Source organism: Seriola lalandi, unplaced genomic scaffold, assembly GCF_002814215.2.
Source record: "Seriola lalandi dorsalis isolate HSWRI2012SDOR001 ecotype SW California unplaced genomic scaffold, Sedor1 jcf7180002054351, whole genome shotgun sequence".
Lineage (NCBI taxonomy): Eukaryota > Metazoa > Chordata > Actinopteri > Carangiformes > Carangidae > Seriola > Seriola lalandi.
Window position 1 is genome coordinate 346,717 of NW_019524904.1, and position 21,936 is coordinate 368,652.

At 39.7% G+C, this 21,936-nt stretch overlaps 5 protein-coding genes across 7 annotated transcripts in view; all 5 read left to right on the forward strand.

The window, feature by feature from the left end:
- Positions 1–5,348, forward strand: part of map3k22 (mitogen-activated protein kinase kinase kinase 22) — a 38,430-nt gene extending 33,082 nt beyond the window's left edge. The window contains exons 16-18 of the mRNA XM_023407919.2: positions 573–702; positions 2,056–2,233; positions 3,170–5,348. Coding sequence (XP_023263687.1) covers positions 573–702; positions 2,056–2,233; positions 3,170–3,398 — 537 coding nt within the window. The 3' untranslated portion in view covers positions 3,399–5,348. The remainder of the gene's footprint in view (positions 1–572; positions 703–2,055; positions 2,234–3,169) is intronic.
- Positions 5,349–6,009: 661 nt separating this feature from the next.
- Positions 6,010–11,380, forward strand: cry-dash (cryptochrome DASH). Its single transcript, XM_023407872.2, has 14 exons — positions 6,010–6,204; positions 6,839–7,011; positions 7,447–7,540; positions 7,640–7,770; positions 7,947–8,095; positions 8,591–8,679; positions 8,813–8,886; positions 8,991–9,080; positions 9,351–9,430; positions 9,517–9,576; positions 9,707–9,864; positions 10,023–10,142; positions 10,372–10,548; positions 10,818–11,380. The coding sequence occupies exons 1-14, from the start codon at positions 6,142–6,144 to the stop codon at positions 10,923–10,925; spliced, it is 1,566 nt and encodes a 521-aa protein (XP_023263640.1). The 5' UTR covers positions 6,010–6,141; the 3' UTR covers positions 10,926–11,380.
- Positions 11,381–11,595: 215 nt separating this feature from the next.
- LOC111656281 (uncharacterized) lies at positions 11,596–17,188 on the forward strand. 2 transcript variants are annotated; one of them, XM_087174422.1, is made up of 9 exons: positions 11,596–12,076; positions 12,224–12,328; positions 12,607–12,715; positions 12,846–12,936; positions 14,032–14,217; positions 14,292–14,348; positions 14,433–14,492; positions 14,613–15,032; positions 15,217–17,188. In XM_087174422.1, exons 1-5 carry the CDS (start codon positions 11,886–11,888, stop codon positions 14,208–14,210), a joined length of 675 nt encoding a protein of 224 aa, XP_087030548.1. In that variant the 5' UTR covers positions 11,596–11,885; the 3' UTR covers positions 14,211–14,217; positions 14,292–14,348; positions 14,433–14,492; positions 14,613–15,032; positions 15,217–17,188. The 2 variants fall into 2 exon arrangements, with proteins under 2 accessions (XP_087030548.1, XP_087030547.1); XM_087174421.1 differs by having other exon boundaries at positions 14,032–15,032.
- An 89-nt stretch (positions 17,189–17,277) lies between these two features.
- On the forward strand, positions 17,278–20,556 carry LOC111656280 (myeloid differentiation primary response protein MyD88-like). The gene is made up of 5 exons (XM_023407944.2): positions 17,278–17,724; positions 18,151–18,282; positions 18,859–19,036; positions 19,544–19,635; positions 19,733–20,556. The coding sequence occupies exons 1-5, from the start codon at positions 17,415–17,417 to the stop codon at positions 19,885–19,887; spliced, it is 867 nt and encodes a 288-aa protein (XP_023263712.1). The 5' UTR covers positions 17,278–17,414; the 3' UTR covers positions 19,888–20,556.
- An 845-nt stretch (positions 20,557–21,401) lies between these two features.
- oxsr1b (oxidative stress responsive kinase 1b) overlaps positions 21,402–21,936 on the forward strand; it is a 39,967-nt gene continuing 39,432 nt past the window's right edge. The window contains exon 1 of one of the 2 annotated variants that reach the window (XM_087174423.1): positions 21,402–21,642. In XM_087174423.1, the coding sequence (XP_087030549.1) occupies positions 21,573–21,642 (70 nt within the window). In that variant the 5' untranslated portion in view covers positions 21,402–21,572. The remainder of the gene's footprint in view (positions 21,643–21,936) is intronic. The other variant, XM_023407901.2, reaches the window with a different exon arrangement.

Below are 21,936 nucleotides of genomic sequence, written 5' to 3' on the forward strand. Positions count from 1 at the left end.
GTGGGTGGGGGGGTGGTCTGGCCTGGCCAACAGGGCCGGAGAGCTGTTGAGGTGTCTTGTTGACAGCTGAAACTGAAGCGGGAGAAGTTTTTGTTTTCACTGCACGAGAGTCCAAAAGTGCGTCACAGGTGTTACTGGATCAGGTCTTTGCTTCTGCAATTTCCTCATGAGGAAATGAAAACAGGAAATGAAAGGAAATGCAGGAGATTGGAGGTGTTTGGACTCAAAATCAAGCAGATTTCTCTCTGTGCATTGTATGTTTATTTGCTTGGTTATTGTACTTGAAACTTGGCTTGGAGTCTACATTCACAAAAAAGAAAAAAAAAACAAAACAAAATAAATCCTCTTCAGCTAAAACAACCACATTTTCCTTAAAATCACACCAGACACTGAACCATTTCACCCCCATCATGCACAACACTCCAAAATTTTTATTCACTACAGCTGTGACAGTAATATTAGCTGACAATACAGCCAATATAAAGATCATAAATGCATTTCTCAACCTTTCTGAGTTCCGCTCACTCTCTCACTGGCTTCCTGTTTTTCTCTCTGTGTCGCTGTCTCTCCAGGGCTCAATAAAGGACCAGCTTAAAGCCTATGGGGCACTGACAGAGAAGGTGACAAGGAGATACACCAGACAGATCCTCCAAGGAGTCTCCTACCTGCACAGCAACATGATTGTACACAGAGACATCAAAGGTAACAGAAAGAGATAGCTTGCGAAGGTCAGGATAGGTTGTTAATTGGATTTATAACCAGCGCACACCCACACTTGAGACACAGTGTGTAAACAGCAAGTGAGACATCTTTACGGTTCATATTGCAGCAACTGTTGCTGAGGAAACTACAGATTCATTCATTTTATTCTCTTTGACATTTCCTCATTTAGTTATTCATCGTCTGCAGAATGAGCCTGGAAAAATGTGCTATTTTGAACTCCCCTTTGAGATATATTAGGCTTCATGCTGGTGAAATCGTCCAGTCTAAAAATGTTCAACACCGGATGGAAAGGCTTTAGTCTGGCTGCCCACAGCTTTGGGAGTCACTGCTTTGTTCAACCACGGCCAAGAAGAGGGAAATATACCGTCTGGTGGGGAAAAAAATATAGTATGTCTCACAGGACATAGCTGGGCTCTATGAGAATGTATGTGGGTGGGATTTTTCACTTATAAATGCTCTTCATGTGTAATATATGTTGCGTGCTCATCCCACCACACAAGAGCTCTTCTGTTTGCAGTAAGAAAAAAAAAAAGAAGAAGCTGTCAGCACATGCGGTTTTTCAGATGAAGCTTGGCATTGCAGCAATGACATTAGGCTATAAAGTTTCTGTGAATGTAATGTTTCAGAGAGCCAAACAAAACCTTAAATGTAGTTAACGTGATTTATTGGAGAGTCTCACATCCTCACGACAAATGTACAGGCAGTGGAAACAGATCGTTGAAGTGAGAAGTAAAGAGTGAAGGGTTACGGCTTTGGTCGTCTCAATCTCTTCTCGTCACCCCCGTGCCCTCTGGTGGGTGTGGAAAGTGAGTGTTGAGTGGTGTACATTAGTCACTGATCAAACAAGTAGAGCGTCTGAAGGAAATGGGATAGACACAGCTACATATTGGAAAATTACTAAGGAAGGAGGCAGAAGGGTGCTGGGGTTCGATCCATGTGGAACAGACAGTTTATTCAGTATTTTATTTTTTCTAATTTGTGTAAATCCGGGAGGCATTTCCCCGATGTGAGAACAGTGAAAGAAAGATAAACTTCATCGTGTTTGTAGAGTTGAGTCAGCGGAGTATTTATATGAAGCTCACTGAACGGTATACTTTTGGCATTTTTAAAAATAAGTCTGCAAGTGTTCCATCAATCCCGGACTTGTCAAGCCATAGGAAAAGTCTGCCTTCCCCCTCAGGTTGCTCTGTCAGTTGAAGTGCTGGCACAGGCACTGTAATGGCCAACTGCATTAATTGAACTTCCAAACTGTCAAAGTACACCTTAAAGGATATTGACAGTCCTCGAGAGACTCTTGAATAATTCTGAGCTCATTTTGCTTCGTTCCACCAGGTGCTAACATCCTGAGAGACTCCTCGGGGAACGTGAAGCTGGGAGACTTTGGAGCCAGCAAACGTATCCAGACCATCTGCATGTCTGGTACAGGAATCAAGTCTGTCACGGGCACCCCCTACTGGATGAGTCCTGAAGTCATCAACGGGGAGGGATACGGCCGGAAGGCTGATGTATGGTAAGAAAAAGATCAGATGGAACTGTAATGAGGCCCAAAGGGGATATTAGACTGTTGCAGCACAAAAATACACATTAGTAAAGCAGTAAAACTATCTCTGTGGTTGAGTGGTAAAGCAATAGATTCAGTGGGAACAGTGTTGGAGGTATGTGTGCATGTGAGCAAATCCCTTTAAACATGTCAATACCACACAGAGCTGAATAAATCAACATGAAGTCCTGTTAAATATAGTGTAATCAAATGCAATAGCAAATGCATATCTTAGTTAGTTTTCTGAGATTCAACTGTGTTAAAGAAGTGTGAGTTATTAGCACTATACAGGAGACCTATAAAAATAAAACACATTAATATGAACATATGATATATGAATCAATAGATTTTTGTCTTTTTGGTCCTTGTTGTTAATTTCAAAATGAATGCTCTGTCCTAAATGCAATACAGATACTGTGCATGTAGCAACAAAGCCGTCCAGGTAGATAGGGGGTAAATCGAAGAACTTAATGGTGGTATGTGCTGTGCGCGAGCAAATGGTGGAGACAGTTGAGTCCAGCAAGTACACTGTTACTACAGCTGTCAAATACAAGACATAAACGCTAACTGAAATTTGTATTAGAAAACAGAAATATTGGCTATTAAATACTCCATTCGTGAAGCTCATAATGTTCACTGTTCCACCTATAGGGGAGATAACACGATATACAGACTGCTATGAAAAAAAGGTTTAAATCTTAAAAATATGGTTGACAGTCATAAATCAATGAAAAATTCATAAAACTAAAAAATATTTGTAATGTTGCTGTGTAAAACGATAAAGATCCCATGATATAAATACACATGCCTTCATGGATATTAGGCTATGGTAATGTACAGTATTAGTCATGTTGGATTATATAAGATGTACTGACAATCAGCTCTGCTGGATGCTCTTTTCCTCAGGAGTGTTGCTTGCACTGTTGTGGAAATGCTGACCCAGAAACCTCCTTGGGCGGAGTATGAGGCCATGGCGGCCATTTTTAAGATTGCCACCCAGCCTACAAAGCCCATGCTTCCAGAGGGTGTGTCCGACGCGTGCAGGGACTTCCTGCGGCAGGTGTTTGTGGAGGAGAAGTGGCGGCCCACTGCAGACGTTCTGCTCAGCCACCCGTTCGTCCAGGGCAGCTTCTGAGGCCTAACGGACCCCCTTCCCCTCCCCTGCCTGCGAGGCCTCCATGGCCCCGGTGCCTCCCCTCCTCTCCGGCCCGCCCCGTCCCCAGGGCCCCCCCCGTGTCACCAGGCTCCAGGACTCAGCACCACTCCAACTTCCTGCCCTGTCATGTATCACCAGTGTCTGCCTTGTCAGGACCCCTGCATTTCTCACCAACTAGCTCAACCCGGATAATTCACTGAGAGGCCAGGTTGACTGCTGTCAGATCTCCAGAGTCCTCAAGGCATAGCAGCGAGTTCCCTCAGGACGGGACTGGCAAGAAAGCACTTAGCAGTCTCACAAGCAACAGAATGCTTTCTTATATCGAGCAGGAAAAGTGACCCACGTTAGAGAGAGAGAGAAGTGATGTCTCAAGTTTTCTGGGTCTTTACACTCATCTACTGCTGCAGAAAACAGTGTCCAGGAATGGCCAGGCACCATGTAATCGTGACTGACTGGTGATTTATCACATCTGATAATACTGTAAGTTACTCATCAGTCGACGTTAGCTGTGAGTGAAATTAAGATGGTAAAATATTTTTATATGCCACATGCAAAGTCATCTTAGCAGATGAGTTTTCTATTGTCACCTAGAAAAAATGTAAATGTATTTTCGTCAACGCCTTACAATAAGAATTTGTAAGTAAGAATGTCTTTTTTAACATCTTAGAGGGTTGTATTACCCTATTTTCATAGCACTCACAACCCCATTTAGAAGGACTGTCAACATTGCACTTTTGATATCATGCATTTAAATATTTCCAACATGCAGGATAATCAACTGAGGAGATATTTTTCTATTTGATGCATTTTTTTATATGATTTCATAAAGAACAAATTGTGTAGTTTGTTCCAATGTAAAGAAGAAAAAAACCAAACTTTTGCATTAGTGTGCAATGTCTGTTAAGCAATACCAACAGTACTGTTGGAGTGTGACATCCATTCCAGCGTCCCATGCAGTGAGCCTTGTTCCATTCAGAAAGGCCAAAGAAAAGTTGCAGAGACAGAAGCTTTCATGGATATTAGGCTAAGTTAATGTACAGTATTAGTCTTGTTGGATTGTTTTGTCACCTCAGAGCCCTGTAGCCTTGTCTATGTTATGGCAGCTTTGTGCACAGTAGACTGCACAGACCAAATCAGATGCATTGACATCACATTATGTTGCTATAAAAAAAAGATCGTGAAATTAGCATGAAGGAAGCATCCCATTTACATTTTTCGTTGTAAATTCAATATGAATCCAGTCACCCCATGCCTTTACTTTGCTTTTCACACTATACGAATGGGTCACTTAATGACCACTTGACAGCACAGCTTGCTATGTGTCATGTCATGTGAGATAAAGCATAATATAAGTTGCCAAAAAGGGTCAAGTTGGAAAGACGGGGCTAAATGCTGTATTCTTGTAAGTGGAGATGAGATAAAACTTTGGGGGGATTGATGTTGGATGTGTAGTGGCTAGCTGTAATACAGTGGCACTTAACGGATGATCAAATCTTTTTAGACCTTTGTCAGTGCCTTATCTGATTCTGCTTGTAAACACAAATGTTCACTGCCAAAGCGGGAAGCTTCTTAATAAAGTGAGCAGCTGTTCAGTAGAGAACACACACAACAATTGCTGAAGTTGTTTTATATGGAAAAAAAAGATTATACTGTAAATACATATTGTTCTGCACTTTTGTATGAAATTTCTTTTACATTATATACAAATCTATTTGATGAAATAGCTACGTTATACAGTAGATTGTACTGTGATTTAGACAGGAGGATGTATGATTGTCTCTTTGAGAGCTGTTAGGCAGTATGAAAAGGCTGGGAGGCTTTTGATTGGGACAGTCTGTTTTGTCTGAATGACAAAGCCTTGAAACATGAAATGTATCAAGTCGTTGATCTTTTGTACATTTAACTTAATAAATCAAAGGTCTAAGACTATTTCCTGAGTGATTTTATTCTGTCATTTTCTGATCGAATTTCCCCACACCATGCTACTGTCTTTGTTTTAACCATTTTTAACTGATATTTCCATTATTAAATATAATTGAATTGAGTTGCCTTTCATTTTTGTATGACATTATCTGTTCTTTGTGCGAAACTATTATCACAAACATCCATCCAAATTAGGCCTAATTATTAAAAAAACCTTGACTCACTTCAGTATTAAAGCTATGTTCATGATATTTTCCTCAAAAGAAAACTGAATCATTTGACTGAATCTTAAATGAAAAATGTCTAATTAAACTAACCAAGATACCATTGGTCTTTTCTGGCTCATAACAGATTAAACAATTACCATTATGATATAGACCATATTACGGTATCATTTTTAAACGTACTTTTAGACTTACATAGTATTACTATAGTACTACTAAGAACAACAAAAAAGGAAGAAAACTTACAGGCCTTCTAAGTGGAAAATAATTAAAACTACATTAAATAAAAGAAACAATAAATAGCATGAAACACAGACTTAAAATGTGAAGCATTAATGAAAGCACTGGAGGTTGGCAACTCAATTAGCTAACAACAGAAACGTATTCGCAGCTTGAGGCAGCTGTTAGAAAACGAGCTTACAAAACCCGACGTTGTGTAACGTCGTGTCTGAAAACGTGAGGGGGACACTCGACACGAGAGAGCTCGCTGGTGAGAGACACAACACAGCCCTCTGAAACGAAGCGAGTTATTTGTTTCAGACAAAACTACTGCAGCATTATCGAAGACGAAGAGCATGTCTACCTCCCGTACAATTATATGTTTATTGAGAAACGACTTGCGTCTCCACGACAACGAGGTAAGAGTGTGAATCTGTTATGAATCCAGTTATGAAGTCCGATGTTATTTAACATCAGAAAACCTAATTAAATTACAAGTAAACGTACCTACTAACGGTACGTGTTTAATGCTTTGCACTTGATGTGTTAACATCATTACGAGAACATTTTGAAAACATTATGTAGCATGTTTGCTGCCAGAATCAAGCCATTTTTTGTTTTGCCAGCTGCAACAATTACACATCCGGTACAAAGCTATGAAAATAAGAGCTTAATTTTCAAATTAAATGAACACAATATTTACATGCGTCCAAAAAACATAAGAAGTTATATTAGAAATATTATTGCTGGTCTGCCTTTTATTCTTACATTGTAAGATTATGCCTAACTCGTTGAGATAGAAATAAAAATCTCTAGTCATTCGGCAAGCCACAGAGTATCATACATAACGTGTACGACTCCTGGAAACGGTTTTCAAAATAAGAGACAGAAGTTACCAAACAAAATTGTATCCAAGGAAAATGCATTTCCTTACTTTAGGTTTACAGCAGCTTAAACTGAATCAACCGTGCTATATGTGTTTTCTTTTTATTTATTTATTTTTCTATTTTTTGCTGTCACTCTAATCAAGCCATGATCACTTTGTATATGCAGCTTTTCCATTGGGCTCAAAGAAATGCAGAGTACATTGTCCCACTGTACTGCTTCGACCCCAGACATTATGCGGGAACATACAACTACAACCTCCCAAAGACTGGGCCTTTCCGCCTGCGCTTCTTACTGGAGAGTATCAGAGACCTCAGAAACACACTCCTTAACAAGAGCAGGTAATTAAACTATCATTTGCTGACTGATCCTCCTGTATATGACCTCAATTTTATTTAATATTAGACTTTCCCCATAGTTCAGCTGTCTTTGTTATAGCACTTAAGCACCGTCATCTGTTTACAAATTTTGAAAAATGATCATGAACTTATGTGTCATGTTATTGTTACACGTACGCTCAGTGCAGACCTTCTCAGTTTTCTAGGATTTCACTGATACAGATATAACAGGATCAGGACACACCTGGGCTTATAGGGGGTCATGTTTACATTAACATGTCTGCTGCACACACTGTTCCCATCATTTTTTCCGGTCAGCAGGGGATTGTGGGGGGGGGGCTCTACCCAGGATGCAGCTTGCCTGGCATGTTGTGAACTGGGACTTGTGTGTATGTGCGTCTGTGTGTTTATTTTTGTGCATGTGCGCTTGTATGACAGCAACCTGGTGGTGAGACGGGGTAAGCCAGAGGATGTTGTTGCCGAGCTCATCAAGCAACTGGGCTCTGTCAGCACGGTGGCTTTCCATGAAGAGGTAGTTCTAAACAGTTTCTCTCTTTTTAGCATTAATAATCACAACTTTATTGCAATGTTTGGTGATTCTGACAAAGGCCTTCATGTCTTCATGTCCCAGGTAACGTCAGAAGAGCTGAATGTTGAGAAAAAGGTGAAGGATGTCTGTGCACAGATGAAGGTCAAAGTTCACACCTGCTGGGGGTCAACACTGTACCACAGAGATGATCTTCCATTTCATCACATATCTAGGTGAGGGAGGACATTGCTTGCTTAAGACAAAACATCAAGGCACTGCTCAACATCCTGTTGTTATGTAATTTGCTTGAAAACAAAAGTATAGAGGATATTGTACTTTTTAACAGTGTATAGTTTAAGAAGTGTCAAGTGCTGGGAATGTCTAGTAATATTTCCTTCTGGTCTGTTAGACTCCCTGATGTGTACACTCAGTTCAGGAAGGCAGTGGAAACCCAGAGCATGGTGAGGCCTGCGTTTCCAACACTCGAGCAGTTAAAACCTCTTCCTTCAGGGCTCGAGGAAGGAGCCGTTCCCACAGCACAGGAGCTGCAACAGACAGGTGAACGTCCTAATGTCTTATTATGCTCAATACAAATAGTTTTGATTTACACAGTATCTCTTGGGCTCTTCCTTTGTGTCTTTGTGTACAGAGAAATTACAGAAAAGTCCTATACATTGATTTTATGTGCTTATTAAATTGACTTTTGTGTAAATGTCTTGACATGCCGCTCCCAGTTAGGAAGCACAAATTGTCCAATTTACAGAGTGGCTCAATTAAGTAAATCAATACTGCCACTATTTTCAGTATTCAACAGAAAAACTGCTGAGCACAGATTTCCTCATTAAGTGCCAGCGAGCAGACTGGTTCGATTTCCATGTATACGATTGAGCTTTTATGATTCTGTGTGTCTTAGTGTACATCAGGGACTGTTTAACTGTTCTGCTGTGGTAAATGAATTTCCCAGTTGTGGGATAAATAAAGTTAATCTAAATCTAATCTAAACATGACTGAAGCAGCTTGATGCTGAAATGCTTTTCTGTGTTATTCTTACAGAGCCGTTGACTGATCCTCGCTCAGCCTTCCCCTGTAGTGGTGGTGAAAGTCAGGCTCTGGCCAGACTCAAACACTATTTTTGGGATACTGTGAGTACAAGATTCATTACAAATGGACACTAACTTGTTTTTATAAAGCAGTAAAATAAAAAAAAAAACCTCCTGTAGTGATGTATAATCTACTATGTAGGTGTAATAAATATAGTGAATGTCTGTTTTGTAGGATGCAGTTGCAACTTACAAGGAGACTCGTAATGGCTTGATCGGTGTAAACTATTCCACTAAATTTGCACCTTGGTGAGTGTTATTTTATTTCCTCTACTGCTAAAAGCTTACTAGAGTTTAATGTTGTGTGTAAGTCATAAAGATATCCCTAATGGTGCTGCACTGGCATTCTGCAGGCTGGCGATGGGTTGCATTTCACCCAGGTACATTTATCACCAGATCAAGCAGTACGAGAGGGAGCGGACAGCCAATCAGAGCACATACTGGTGAGTATGGAGTAAGGACAGGAATATTTAGATGGATTTAATACAAAACAATAAACACTATAATAGGGCCATTCCGGTAAAGTATGTACAAATGCTCACCAGTAGTTCCGGTGTTGCCTCTGTAGCTGATGATATAAAGCTTTAATGTGTCAAATGTATAGGTACTTTGGAACAATGACCAGTTTTTCATTGATTTATCACAGACCACTACTGAATCACAAATAATACAAATTTGTTTCACTCTCCGACGCCTTCACTGCTGTCTTACAGGGTGATTTTTGAACTTTTGTGGAGGGATTACTTCAAGTTTGTGGCTGTCAAGTATGGGAACAGACTATTTCAGCTCAAAGGTAACATTAGCTCAAGTTTCTATATCTTACTTTCTTTATGCACTATAAATGAATGTAAAGCTGATATCAGGGTCACTTTACCTCAGGACTTCAAGACAAATCTGTGCCATGGAAAAAGGACATGAAGCTTTTCAATGCATGGAAAGGTTTGTACCATATATTTCCCCGTCATTGTTTATAAAATATTCTTCATTAAATAGCAATAAGTGGCTTTAAGAAGTGTATTAACAGTATAGTGTATGTTTAAGAATATTTACATACATTTCATCATTACAGATGGAAGAACAGGAGTTCCCTTTGTGGACGCCAACATGAGAGAGTTGGCGATGACAGGTTTCATGTCCAACAGGGGGCGGCAAAATGTCGCCAGCTTCCTCACAAAGGATCTGGGCCTGGACTGGAGGATGGGAGCAGAGTTGTTTGAATACCTTCTGGTAAGTACTTTAGTCCAGGGTTTGAGTCAGTTTGCAAGTTTTGAGAAGTGAAATTGTATTTTTAAGACATAACTAATCATGTAATGTATGAATTATTTTATTGTTATGTTGTAAAATATTTTATTTTAAGTCTCATTATTTTAAATTTCCCTTCAAAGATTGACCACGATGTCTGCAGCAACTATGGCAACTGGTTATACAGCGCCGGTATAGGAAATGACCCCAGAGAGAACAGGAAATTTAACATGATCAAACAAGGCCTCGACTATGACAATAATGTGAGTTCGACAAGAAGCATGAATTGTTTGTGTCATTTTGCTTTAACATTTTCTCTGGAGCTTGGAGTTGTTTGCATAACAACAAGTAATGTCACACTTAATCACCGGTTGTGTTGCTGTCACATGACGGTGATGAAACCAGTACAAAAGGGAACAAAGTTTTCATATGGAAATTTCAGTCACTGATTTATTAATAATATCGTGGTCACCACCCATGCGTCTGCTTCAGGGTGACTACGTCCGGCAGTGGGTTCCAGAGTTGCAGGGGATCAGGGGAGCTGATGTGCACACACCTTGGACCCTCAGCACTGCTGCGCTGTCACATGCTCATGTGTCCCTTGATGAGACCTACCCCACCCCCATCGTCATGGCGCCTGAATGGAGTAGACACGTTAACAAGAAATCAGTAGGTGTTTTTGGAAAAAAAGGAAGTGGATAGTGAGATTGCATGCTGCGGCTTTTTTTTTTACCTTTATGGCTGCATACAACAGTGGTGGAATGTAAGTAAGTGAATTAAGTGCAAGGTGACGAACACAAGCTAGACAAAGCCAACTTAATCTCGGCTTCATATTATGTGCCTCATCACAGATTTGTCTCTCTGTCTACTTTTAAACCTTCACAATCAGTGCAAATATTTATTTCCCCTTTTTTTTCTTTTTTTTCTTTTTTTTCCAGAGCGGCACAGGGCCTTCACCCAGAGGAAAGAGAGGCCCATCTCACACTCCCAAACAGCATCGTGACCGAGGCATAGATTTCTATTTCTCCAGGAGCAAAAATCTGTGATCTGCCTCAAAGCAAACACTAAAGAGGCAATGACGCTCAGAGGATGGAAGTTCCTGTGATGCCATCCTGGACTGTTGCTGTACAATCTGTGTTGCACACTGAGGTGTCGAGTGAGGGAAGTTGTCATGAGGATTTGAGGAAATTCATGTTCCAACTTACACTTTAATAGTTGAACTTGACTAATGTACATTTATGCTATCTCTCAAAATATGGGTTTTGTGAAGCACCTTTCATAGACTGTCTGCTGTTTCCTGTCATGCTGCAGCATAAGGGAAAGCCACACAGTGGATTTGTTTTATTGGAGTGGATCAGTCACAATGATCTGTTTACTTTTTGTGCGGATTATTTTCTTGCGGTTTTCTTATGCCTGCTTGGATACACACTTGTTGTTACTTTGTATTAACTTTTAAGGTTTGCCTATTTGTGGCAGTTACAAAATAAAGCACGAAACGTGAGTTTTTCTTATGTGATTTTGTTATGAAACGTATTAAATTACACCCTTTCAGCATTACACTCAAACTTCAAATGTTGATTTAATGTTTTATTAAATATTATGAAATAGTCAATATTATGTGAAAGTAGCAGGAAATTAACAACTGTAGTCTTGTGGAAGTGAACTTCTTGGGCAGTGGTTTCGGTGGGTAAAAAGCACATATCCTCCCGTGTGACACAGTCCATTGCAAAGATCATTTGACATCACTTCCTTGTTCTGTAGTCAGGTCAGCTGTGGACCCCTGAGGGAACTTGGCACTTCAAATCACCCACTCTGTCATTAGTATATTTACTTCTTTTGTATTTTAACTAACGCCCACAGTCCCACAGAGGTTCCCAAAAACTCTAACATGGCTTGTGCTGATTCAGACGTTGACCTGGAGATGAATCCTCTCATCGCACTGAATGTGACTGAGGAAAAAGTTAGGGCTTTACCTTAATCCCAGAAATGCAGTGGCTGTGGACTGGATGATTGTTGCAGAGGCCATGGACTTCAGTTACCTGGAGATAGAGAACTACGAAGCGGCGAAAAACCCCTACCAGAGGGGTTCTGGACGACTGGCAGGATCGGGCCACACATGCGACGGTGGGGAAGTTGTTGTCAATCCTGACGAAGGTGGAGAGGAACGACATTGTGGAGGATCTTCACCCTTTGATAGGTGGGTTTAAGTTATTCTGGCAATCTTCCGTTGTTCTTTTTTCCGTTAAATATATATCAGGAAAAGTGCATAATAATCTAATGCATAATATCTAACACTTTATAGATTAAGCTTGTTTACATTGCATGTTCCGTTCTTGTACTTCAGGAAATTCTTCAAATCCCTGAATTTGGAAATATTTGTTCAAATCAGAGCCAGTCCTGACCTCCCTGGGGCCTTTGGCAATATTCAGCTCATTGGCCCTCCTGACCTGTAAGCCATGTAGACCTGACACCACAGTGTTCCCACAACAACCTTCTCTCCTTTAAAACAATTGGCTCCATCCAGCCATCTACTTTGGCTTGGCTGAATACTTGATGGGTATTTTTGACTGAGAGAGGTGCATCCATATTTCCCATTATGCCCAACTAATCAACATTTTAAATTCAAAATGTTTTATCAATAGTCAATATCAATCCATTGCTTTCTATCTTGCTTCAGTCCAGAGTTTCAACTAAACCTTGAATGAGAGAATTGTCATGTTTTCATAGTATGTGCGCCATCAGGGCCAAGATATATTATGGCTTCTGCTGGAAAGCGCGTTTCATTACCGATAGGCCGACAAGGAGACTGCCCCGGAGTCTACGTCCGTGTTTAATGGTGAGCGTTCAGGGCGTAGGCTCTGGCTCAAATTGTTAATGTATTAATAAGCTCAAAATTTATTTTCAGTCCAGCTGTTTCAATAAATTTGTATTCAAAGAACATTTCAGATAATTCTATCCACTTCCAGGATGCAAACCTCTGTATTTGTGGTCGTGTTGACGGATGTTTCCCTCGCATCCCTGAGAGGAATGATATCACCCTAAAGATTGACCCCGAAGGTCAGTATTTGTATAAGCTTCATTTTTTGTTTTCCTGTTTGAAATGCTATCCACTGGTTGAACACAACGATTTGTGTCTATAATACATATCACAGACAACCCTGCAGTCCAACCTCTGTCCGCATTAATCACATCACTTCAGAAACACATATTGTGCATAATTCAGCACAATTTAACTAATCATTGCTTCTCTTTAAAAAGTTTATGACGTTGTTGCTGTAGCTACATTTGTGCTGCTTTTTAGGTTACAAAACCTCCAAAATCCAGAATATGTCAAGTTATTCTGGTCAGAGATAATAAGCAATGGTGGAAAATTACTGAGTTCATTTAGTACAGTATTATAATTAAAAACTATTTTAAGGCATATGTACTTTTATTTGTGTATTTCCATTTTATGCAGTTTTATACATCTACTTCGCTACATTTAAATATTGTACTTTTTACTACACTACATTTATCCGACAGCAATAGTTAATAGTTACTTATTTGCATATTAAGGTTTCATACTAAATAATTTATGATCAGCCTCTAAAATATGATGATTTCTTGTCCACAACAGTATATGAACTAGTCCAAAATAGCTCCACCCTAATCAGCTACAACAGTAAAATTTTGCTCACATGTCAATGCATCTGTAATAATAATACAATAATGTAAAATATACAAAACTACAAGTCTGATTTGGGCCATTTTGCATTATAAGAACCTTCACTATTACGTGCAACAGAGTACATTTATAATGGTATTAATACTTTCACTTAACGTTACTTTCATTTCAACTAAACAGATGAGTGAGTTACCATTTCAAACTGCACTTTGAGCTGTTGTACTAGAACAAAAAGGATAAAATGTATAATTAATTTGTGAACTAAAAGTTACTGCAAACGTTCTGCTTGACTTGTTAGCGCTTGCAGTCCATTCAACACCACGCATAAATGCATGTCAGCCGAAACAAGTGAAAGTAGCAACACTGCAGAATTAGTTTTCCAAGTTTCTCATGCGTACACGTTGGATCACAAGCTGTGGCGAAATATTGGTCTTAAAGGGATAAACAAAGTTGTGTTAATGAATTTAATCAAACTGAATGGATTCCAGGTACTCCTGAGCTGTTTGATGCCTTCATCTGCCACAGCCGGAGTGATTGTCCACGAGGCGATCCACGAGCTGGAACAGTCCAAGTTGCAAATGAGTGTGTTCGGCAGAGATGTCGATGTTTTGAACTTGAAAAATTGACTAAGAAAACACTGGCACATGGAGCAGGGTCTGGTCCTTAAACTCCAAGTAGGTCGGCACAAACAAACAGAGCAGCCAAAGCAAAGTCACATTAATCTGACGTCTTCACTGCTGTTTTACAGGGTGATTTTTGAACTTTTGTGGGGGGATTACTGCAAGTTGACTCTTTCAGGTCAAAGGTAACATTAGCTCAAATTTTTATATTATTTTCTTTATGCACTATAAATGAATGTAAAGCTGATATCAGGGTCACTTTACCTCAGGACTGCAAGACAAATCTGTGCCACAGAAAAATGACATGAAGCTTTTCAATGCATGGAAAGGTTTGTACTGTTTTTTCCCCGTCATTGTTTATAAAATACTCTTCATTAAATATTAATTAGTAGCTCTAAGAAGTGCTTTGCAGGTGTATGAACATATTTACACATATTTTATTATCACAGAGGGAAGAACGGGAGTGCCCTTTGTGGAAGCCCAAAATGAGAGAGTTGGCGATGACAGGTTTCATCTCCAACAGGGGGCGGCAAAATGTTGCTAGCTTACTTGCAAAGGATCTGGTCCTGGCCTGGTGTAAGGGAGCTAAGTGGCTTGAAGACTCTCCGGTAAGAAGTGTAGGCCACGGTTTAAGTCAGATTGGAAGCTTTGAAAAGTGAAATTGTATTTTTAAGACATAACTAATCATGTACTTAATGAATTAATTGTTGTTATGTTGGGAAATACCTCAGTCAAATTTTCCTCCAAAGATTGACCACAATGTCTGCAGCAACTATGGCAACTGGTTATACAGCGCCGCTATAGGAAATGACCCCAGAGAGAACAGGAAATTTAACATGATCAAACAAGGCCTCGACTATGACAATAATGTGAGTTCGACAGGAAGCATGAATTGTTACAACACAAAATGTCACACTTTATCGCTGATGGTGTTGCTGTCACATAAAGATGATGAAACCAGTACAAATGTGAACAAAGTTATAGAAATTTGATATGGAAATTTCAGTCATTGATTTCATTATTATTGCCTGGTTACCCATGCGTCTGCTTCAGGGTGACTACGTCCGGCAGTGGGTTCCAGAGTTGCAGGGGATCAGGGGAGCTGATGTGCACACACCTTGGACCCTCAGCACTGCTGCGCTGTCACATGCTCATGTGTCCCTTGGTGAGACCTACCCCACCCCCATCGTCATGGCGCCCGAATGGAATAGACACGTTAACAAGAAATCAGTGAGTGTTTTTTAAAAAAAGGAAGTGGATAGTGAGATTGCATGCTGCTGCAATAATAGATTGTTTTAACCTTCATGGAAACTATATTTACTTTACTAAGTACTTTATGTAAAATTTTTGAGGTACTTTTACTTTACTTTATGGCTGCATACAACAGTGGTGGAATGTAAATAAGTACATTAAGTGCTTTATTGTACACTTTTTGAGATACTTGGACTTAACTTGAGTATTTCTATTTTATGTTACTCTATATTGCTACTCCACTACAGATCAGAGAGACACATTGCACTTTTTACCAGTATATTTATTTGACAGATACAACTTTACCGTTAAAGGTTTTCCCTAAAACGACATATGATACTCCCGTAAATTACAATGTATTGTTAAATATTTAACCAGTGGTTCCACATGTCTTTTGCTTGCCTACAATAAAGCAGTGTGTGGTTGGGGCCCCTTTGCATTGTTTCACATTTGGACAAGTTGACAGAAGTTCCATCAAACAGGCAGTTCCCCTCTAAACTCCCAGAATGGTTTCCAGTATTTAATTAAAAAAAAAAGAAGCAAAGATTGGAAAAAAAAAATCTGAAAAAGTGAATACAAACTTCTCTAACCAAAAGTTGTTTTGTACATCTTTCTGTCACCACTTTCTATCTCACAACCCGTCAGATTTATCTTGCTCCTCTGAAGGGGGCCCAGCCACAGGTTGGGAGCCATTACACTAACTGTATGAAGTGGTTAAAATTGGCTTAAGCTCAATAGCTACAAATGTAAAATGGTATGTTTACAATGAAGCATAAGTATTAACAATCTAATGTCATATTCAATGACCTATCGCTCACGTGAGCTGTACTTTTTTTTTTACTTTTGATGCTCTGATAAAATTCAGCTGATAATGCTTTTTGATGATTTAGTTTCACTTTCCCCTTTTAAAACTTCACAAAAAAGGGAAAATGTTTGTTTTCCCTTTTTTTCAGAGTGGTAAAAAAAAAGAGGAAGTGGAAAGAAAAGCCTTTTTCACACTCCCACACAGCATCACGATAAAGGCATAGATTTGTATTCCTCCAGAAGCAAAAACCTGCTATCTGCCATAAAACAAAACAGATGGATGATGCTCAGAGGATGGAAGTTCCTGTGATGCAAACCTGGACTGTTGCTGTGAAATCTGTGTTGCACACTGAAGTGTTGAGTGAGTGGAGTTGTCATGAGGATTTGAGGAAATGCATGTTCTCACCTTTTATAGTTCAACTTGACTGATGTACATTTACGCCACCAGTTCTCTAGAGAACTAGGCTTTGTGAAGCACCTTTCATTGACTATCTGCTGCGCTTCCTGTCACGTTGTAGCATCAGGGAAAGTCACACTGTGGTTTTTTATCTTCATGCAAGGAGTTACAAAAATCTATTCACCTATGTTTTTGTACAAATTATTTTCTCACAAATTTCTTAGTTAGCCATTTTGGATACACACTTATTACTTTGTATTAAATTTTAAGCTTTGCTTATTTGTGGCAGTTACAAAATAAAACACGAAACGGGAGAGTTTTTCTTATGTGGTTTTGTCATGCAACATAGTAAATTAAGCCCTTTTAGCATTAGACTCAAGCTTGAATGTTGGTTTTAGTTTTATATTGAATATTGGTAAAGTAAGGAAGTAAAGCAAATGTTTCTGAAGATCTAGTTTAACTGTACATTTCACTGCTGCAAGCTAGTAATCTAATTAATGAGAAGGATTTGAGGTAGTTTCCGGTCGCCAGACCGTTAGTGCCAGTAAATTAACAGCTGTAGTGAGTGGAAATGCACTTGCTGGGCAGTGGTTTCAGTGGGTAAACTGTACACTACGTCTCCTCCCCCGTGTGACGCAGTCTTATTGCAAAGACCATTTGACATCACTTCCTTGTTCTGTAGTTTATGTAAACTGTGAGACATTGTGGTGACTTGTCTGTTGTTACTATGTTTCCTTTTTTCGTATCCTAACTAAACGTCCGTCGTCTCACAGAGTTTTCCCCCTGAAAACTCTCTAACATGGCTTGTGCTGATTCAGATCTCGACCTGGAGACGATTCCTCTCATCGCACTGAATGTGACTGTGAGGAAAAAGTTAGGACTTTACCTTAATCCTAAAAATGCAGTTGCCGCGGACTGGACGGCTGTTGCAGAGGCCATGGACTTCAGTTACCTGGAGATAAAGAACTATGAATCGACGAAAAACCCCACCACAATGGTTCTGGTCGACTGGCAGGCTCGCGCCACGGACGCGACGGTGGGAAAGTTGTTGTCAATCCTGACGAAGGTGGAGAGGAATGACATTGTGGAGGATCTTCATTCTTTAATACGTGCGTTTAAATTAATCTGTAAATCCATTATTAGTTCCTTCTTTTGAAGCCCTTATTTTAATGGGACAAGTGCATAATATCGATTTATATATAGATCGATTTCTACAATGGTATGTTCCGTGCTCCTACTTCAGGAAATGATTGAAATGCTTGAAATCCCTCGTTGCAAAAAACATTTACATACGTGATTCAGAATGTATTAAGCAATGTTTGCCCAGGTGAAGTAATTATTCATTAATTTAGTTAATGTATTAATAATTCTCAGTCAAGCTGTTGCAACAAAGTTGTGTTCAGAGGAGATTTCAGATAATTCTATCCTCTTTCTATGACATCTCCCCCAGTTTACATTATGCAAACTGTATATTTGTGAGTGTGTTAATGTGTTGTTCACACATATTCTACTCTGTATCATCTGTTTTGTACCAGTTGAGGATGTCAGGAGGTATTGTGAGAGACAGAAGAAGGCGGCTGATCCCCCACTTCAGGTTCCTGAGGTGGACAGCTGTGTCCCCCGCACCCCTGAGAGGAATGGCATCACCCTGGAGGATGACCCCGAAGGTCAATATTTGTATAAACTTAAAAATGTTGTTTTCTTTTTTTTTTTTAAATACTATACAAATAGTAAGGATAAAAGTTGCTGCATATTTGTTCTTCTTGACTTGTTTGTGCACAACTTGATTAATTACAATCACGTTTTGCTACCTCTATTTTTCTCTAGTATGCCACATAAATTTAACAATTTAGCAACTCTAGTATTATAAAAAATGATTAACTTGTGACTTTGCTCAAGTCACACTTGAGATATTGATTGTGGCTTTATTTTCTGTGGTAAAGTTTCATACAGGAAACGCTCCAACTTGCCTACTAATCTAAAGTTATCTGAAGCTCTAATCATATATCTGTACCACTGCACTGTCTCACTTCTGTGCACAGTCTTGTGGCTTCCGTACAATGACTATGTTTTACTTCTGTGGAATATATTTTGGCCCCTTTTTTTTTTTTTTTTTTTTTTTTTTTTTTAAAGTTTTCTAATGTGCACTTGTTGTCTTGGGCTGCAAGCTGTTGCGCAATACCAGCCCTAAAGGAATAAACAAAGTTTTGTAACTGAATGTAATCAATCTGAATTAATTTCAGGTACTCCTGAGCTGTTTGATGCCTTCATCTGCTACTGCCAGAGTGACTTCCACTTTGTCCATGAGATGATCCGGGAGCTGGAACAGACAGACTACAAGCTGAAACTGTGTGTGTTCGACAGAGATGTCCTCCCAGGCTCCTGTGTATGGACCATCACTAGTGAACTCATTGAGAAGAGGTGGGATATTGACACATGCTAACCATTTCCAGGTCTATTTTGTTGATTTGGCTTTTTACTTTAATTTGAACTTGGAAAAATTGACTAAAAAAAGCACTGGCATGTGGGGCACAGTCTGGTCCTTAAGCTCCTGTGCTTTGTATTTGTAATTCTGATGCAGCACAGACTCCTGTATGCACAGTTATCAAGAATATATTCAGGCACAGGATGTGTACCAGGCCCGCTATTTATCAACTTCAACAAATTATATTCTACTATCTGCTACATTAATAATCTGAGTGGGCAAAAAATAGAAATGGATATTTCAGAGATACAAAGCTTTGGGTATTGTGGGAAGCTGAGTTTGAATAATAACAGTTTCATTTTAAATTTAGATATAAAAAGTCACCTGAGAGAAAGTAATTCAAGTTTCCTGTGAGCTGGCCCTTAGGCACCTTGCTGAAAATCTCCCTGTTTTCTGGCTCTCACATTTTGTAATGACTGTAATATATGTGACCATCTGTGCAGGTGTAAGAGGATGGTGGTGGTGATTTCTGATGAATACCTTGACAGTGATGCCTGTGACTTTCAGACCAAGTTTGCTCTCAGCCTCTGTCCTGGTAAGTTACATTTTTGTGATGTTAAACAGCTCAATCTTGATTTTTTTTTTTTATCTGGCATATGCATAATTAACCTCTTTTCCTTTTGCCATTACAGGAGCCCGAAGTAAACGGCTTATCCCGGTGGTGTACAAGTCAATGACAAAGCCATTCCCCAGTATCTTGCGCTTCCTCACCGTATGTGACTACACCAGACCATGCACACAGGCCTGGTTCTGGATACGGCTGGCCAAAGCTCTTTCACTGCCATAATTATGGACCAGGCGGTTAATTGTGTTTAAAATGTTGGACAGTGGTCAAACATTACAGGTTCAAGTGTTTGCTGTTGCTTTCGATGCACATCCTGCTGGCATCTAAACCCACCTGTGACTTCCTGTGTGTTTATGGTATATATTGCAATGCTATTATTTGTTCTTCTTTTGAAGATGACACAGTTATTTCTGAACTTTATGATTATGAAACTCAATCTATAGTTCTCATAAAGCACGCAGCCATTATTATGTTGTTAAAATTTCAAGAATAACAGAGGTTGTGCATGCCTGTCACTATTCTGTATTTATGTGAGTAATAATGTCAAGGATAACCTGTTTCTATTTAGGGCAGCATGTACTAAATGCTCTGTAAAAGCTGTCTTCTTTTGCACTGGCCACTTCCTCTTATGAGTAAACTTCTAGATGAGATTGAAGCCTAAAGAGGAAGACATATTGTGGTTGTGATACTTCCCCATATTCAGTTTTATCGTCTGCTAACATCTGCTGTTCTCTCTCACTTTGTCTGTCACCATGATGTCTTTACATTTGATTTTGTATTTTTGATAGTCTTTTTGGTGACAGTTTTATGAAAACATGAATTTATTGTAGGCTACTTTTAATAAATGGTCTAAATATTGTTATATCAAAAATAAATGTGATACACATTAAATTTTCAGTTTCAATTATTTAAAAGCATATGTGCAGTCATAAAAGCGTGGTGTGTGCAGTGGTCCTCCAGTATGCGGCGTGATTGTGCAACTCTTGCATGTAATAAAATACACCACCAGAGGTGTCGCTAATTGAATGCTGTTATGAGGAAGCAGAGCGAAATACATTTTACAGTTAACGCATGAACATCCAATCACAGATCAATGTACATGGTACTATCCAATCAGAGGACAGGATGTTCCTGGCCCGCCTCTTTTCACACGCTCTTATACTGGAGTATTAACTGCCCTGATTTTGGCCTGTCAGGTGCCACTTTCTAGCCAGACAACTATCTACATGTGATTTAGAAATCTAATTGTTCCGAATGGGCAAGGACTTTAAGTGCAATGGGCCAATGTGAACAAAATAAGATGTGATTTGTTCGCTGTATGAGGAAAAAAATTATGCCTGCAATGACTAACTCAGGGCACAAACATAGCCTCAAACCCACAGCCCACCATTAAAAGTGTGGCGGAACCCCATGAATTGAATGGATTTGTTTTTGGGCACGTTATATTTAATTTAAACACTCTCTGTGCTGGCTTGTGATTGCCTAGAAAATAAAATTCAGCGGCATAACTACGTTTAAAAGTCTTAACATATGCATTTAAAGTTTCAAACAGAAAGGCTTCTGTCTCCATGTTTGACAATACCTCTGTAGATCTTCGTTAGCCGCCAACTTGTGTCTATAATAATTTCCTCCACTGACTTCAGTGGATTCCGGAGCTCATTCGGTGCAACGTCCCACACTCAATATGTCCGACGGGAAGGTCCACATTTGCTCAGTAGGAATGCGGTAGGCGGGGCTGCTAGGCTAGTGTCAAACTTTGGGAATGACAGGAGTGCTGCAGGATTCGCAAAGAAGGGGAAGTGTCGCCCTTGTTGGTCCTGTTTGGATTACTTTGACTTGTTTTTACGCACAGTCTTTGGATTCACCACCTTTCTACACATAGTACGGCCTCAGCAGATTCCTCAGCCATGTCGGAGGACCTGAGCTCCCAACCCTGGTCCATCAACAAAGATGATTATGAGCTACACGAGGTGATTGGTATGTAATCATTAGCTTGTTAGCTTAACGTATGTGTTAACCGACAGTTTATGAATTTCTGCCGTTAGCTCACTTAAAAGGGGGCTTACCACAGTTAACGTAAGCCTTAATATTTTCAAACGAGCAGAAGGCATCTCCTTTCTCTTCAGCTAGGTTGAGTTCATCGCGTTTGGAAACTTGGAAATCCTACCCGGGCGGTGTTGTGACTTGGAGTCAGTGGAATGTTTCCAGTGCGAGCGGTTACTCCGTCCACTCGGGCTATGCCGAAGTAGTAAACGAGCGTCATAACGTTAC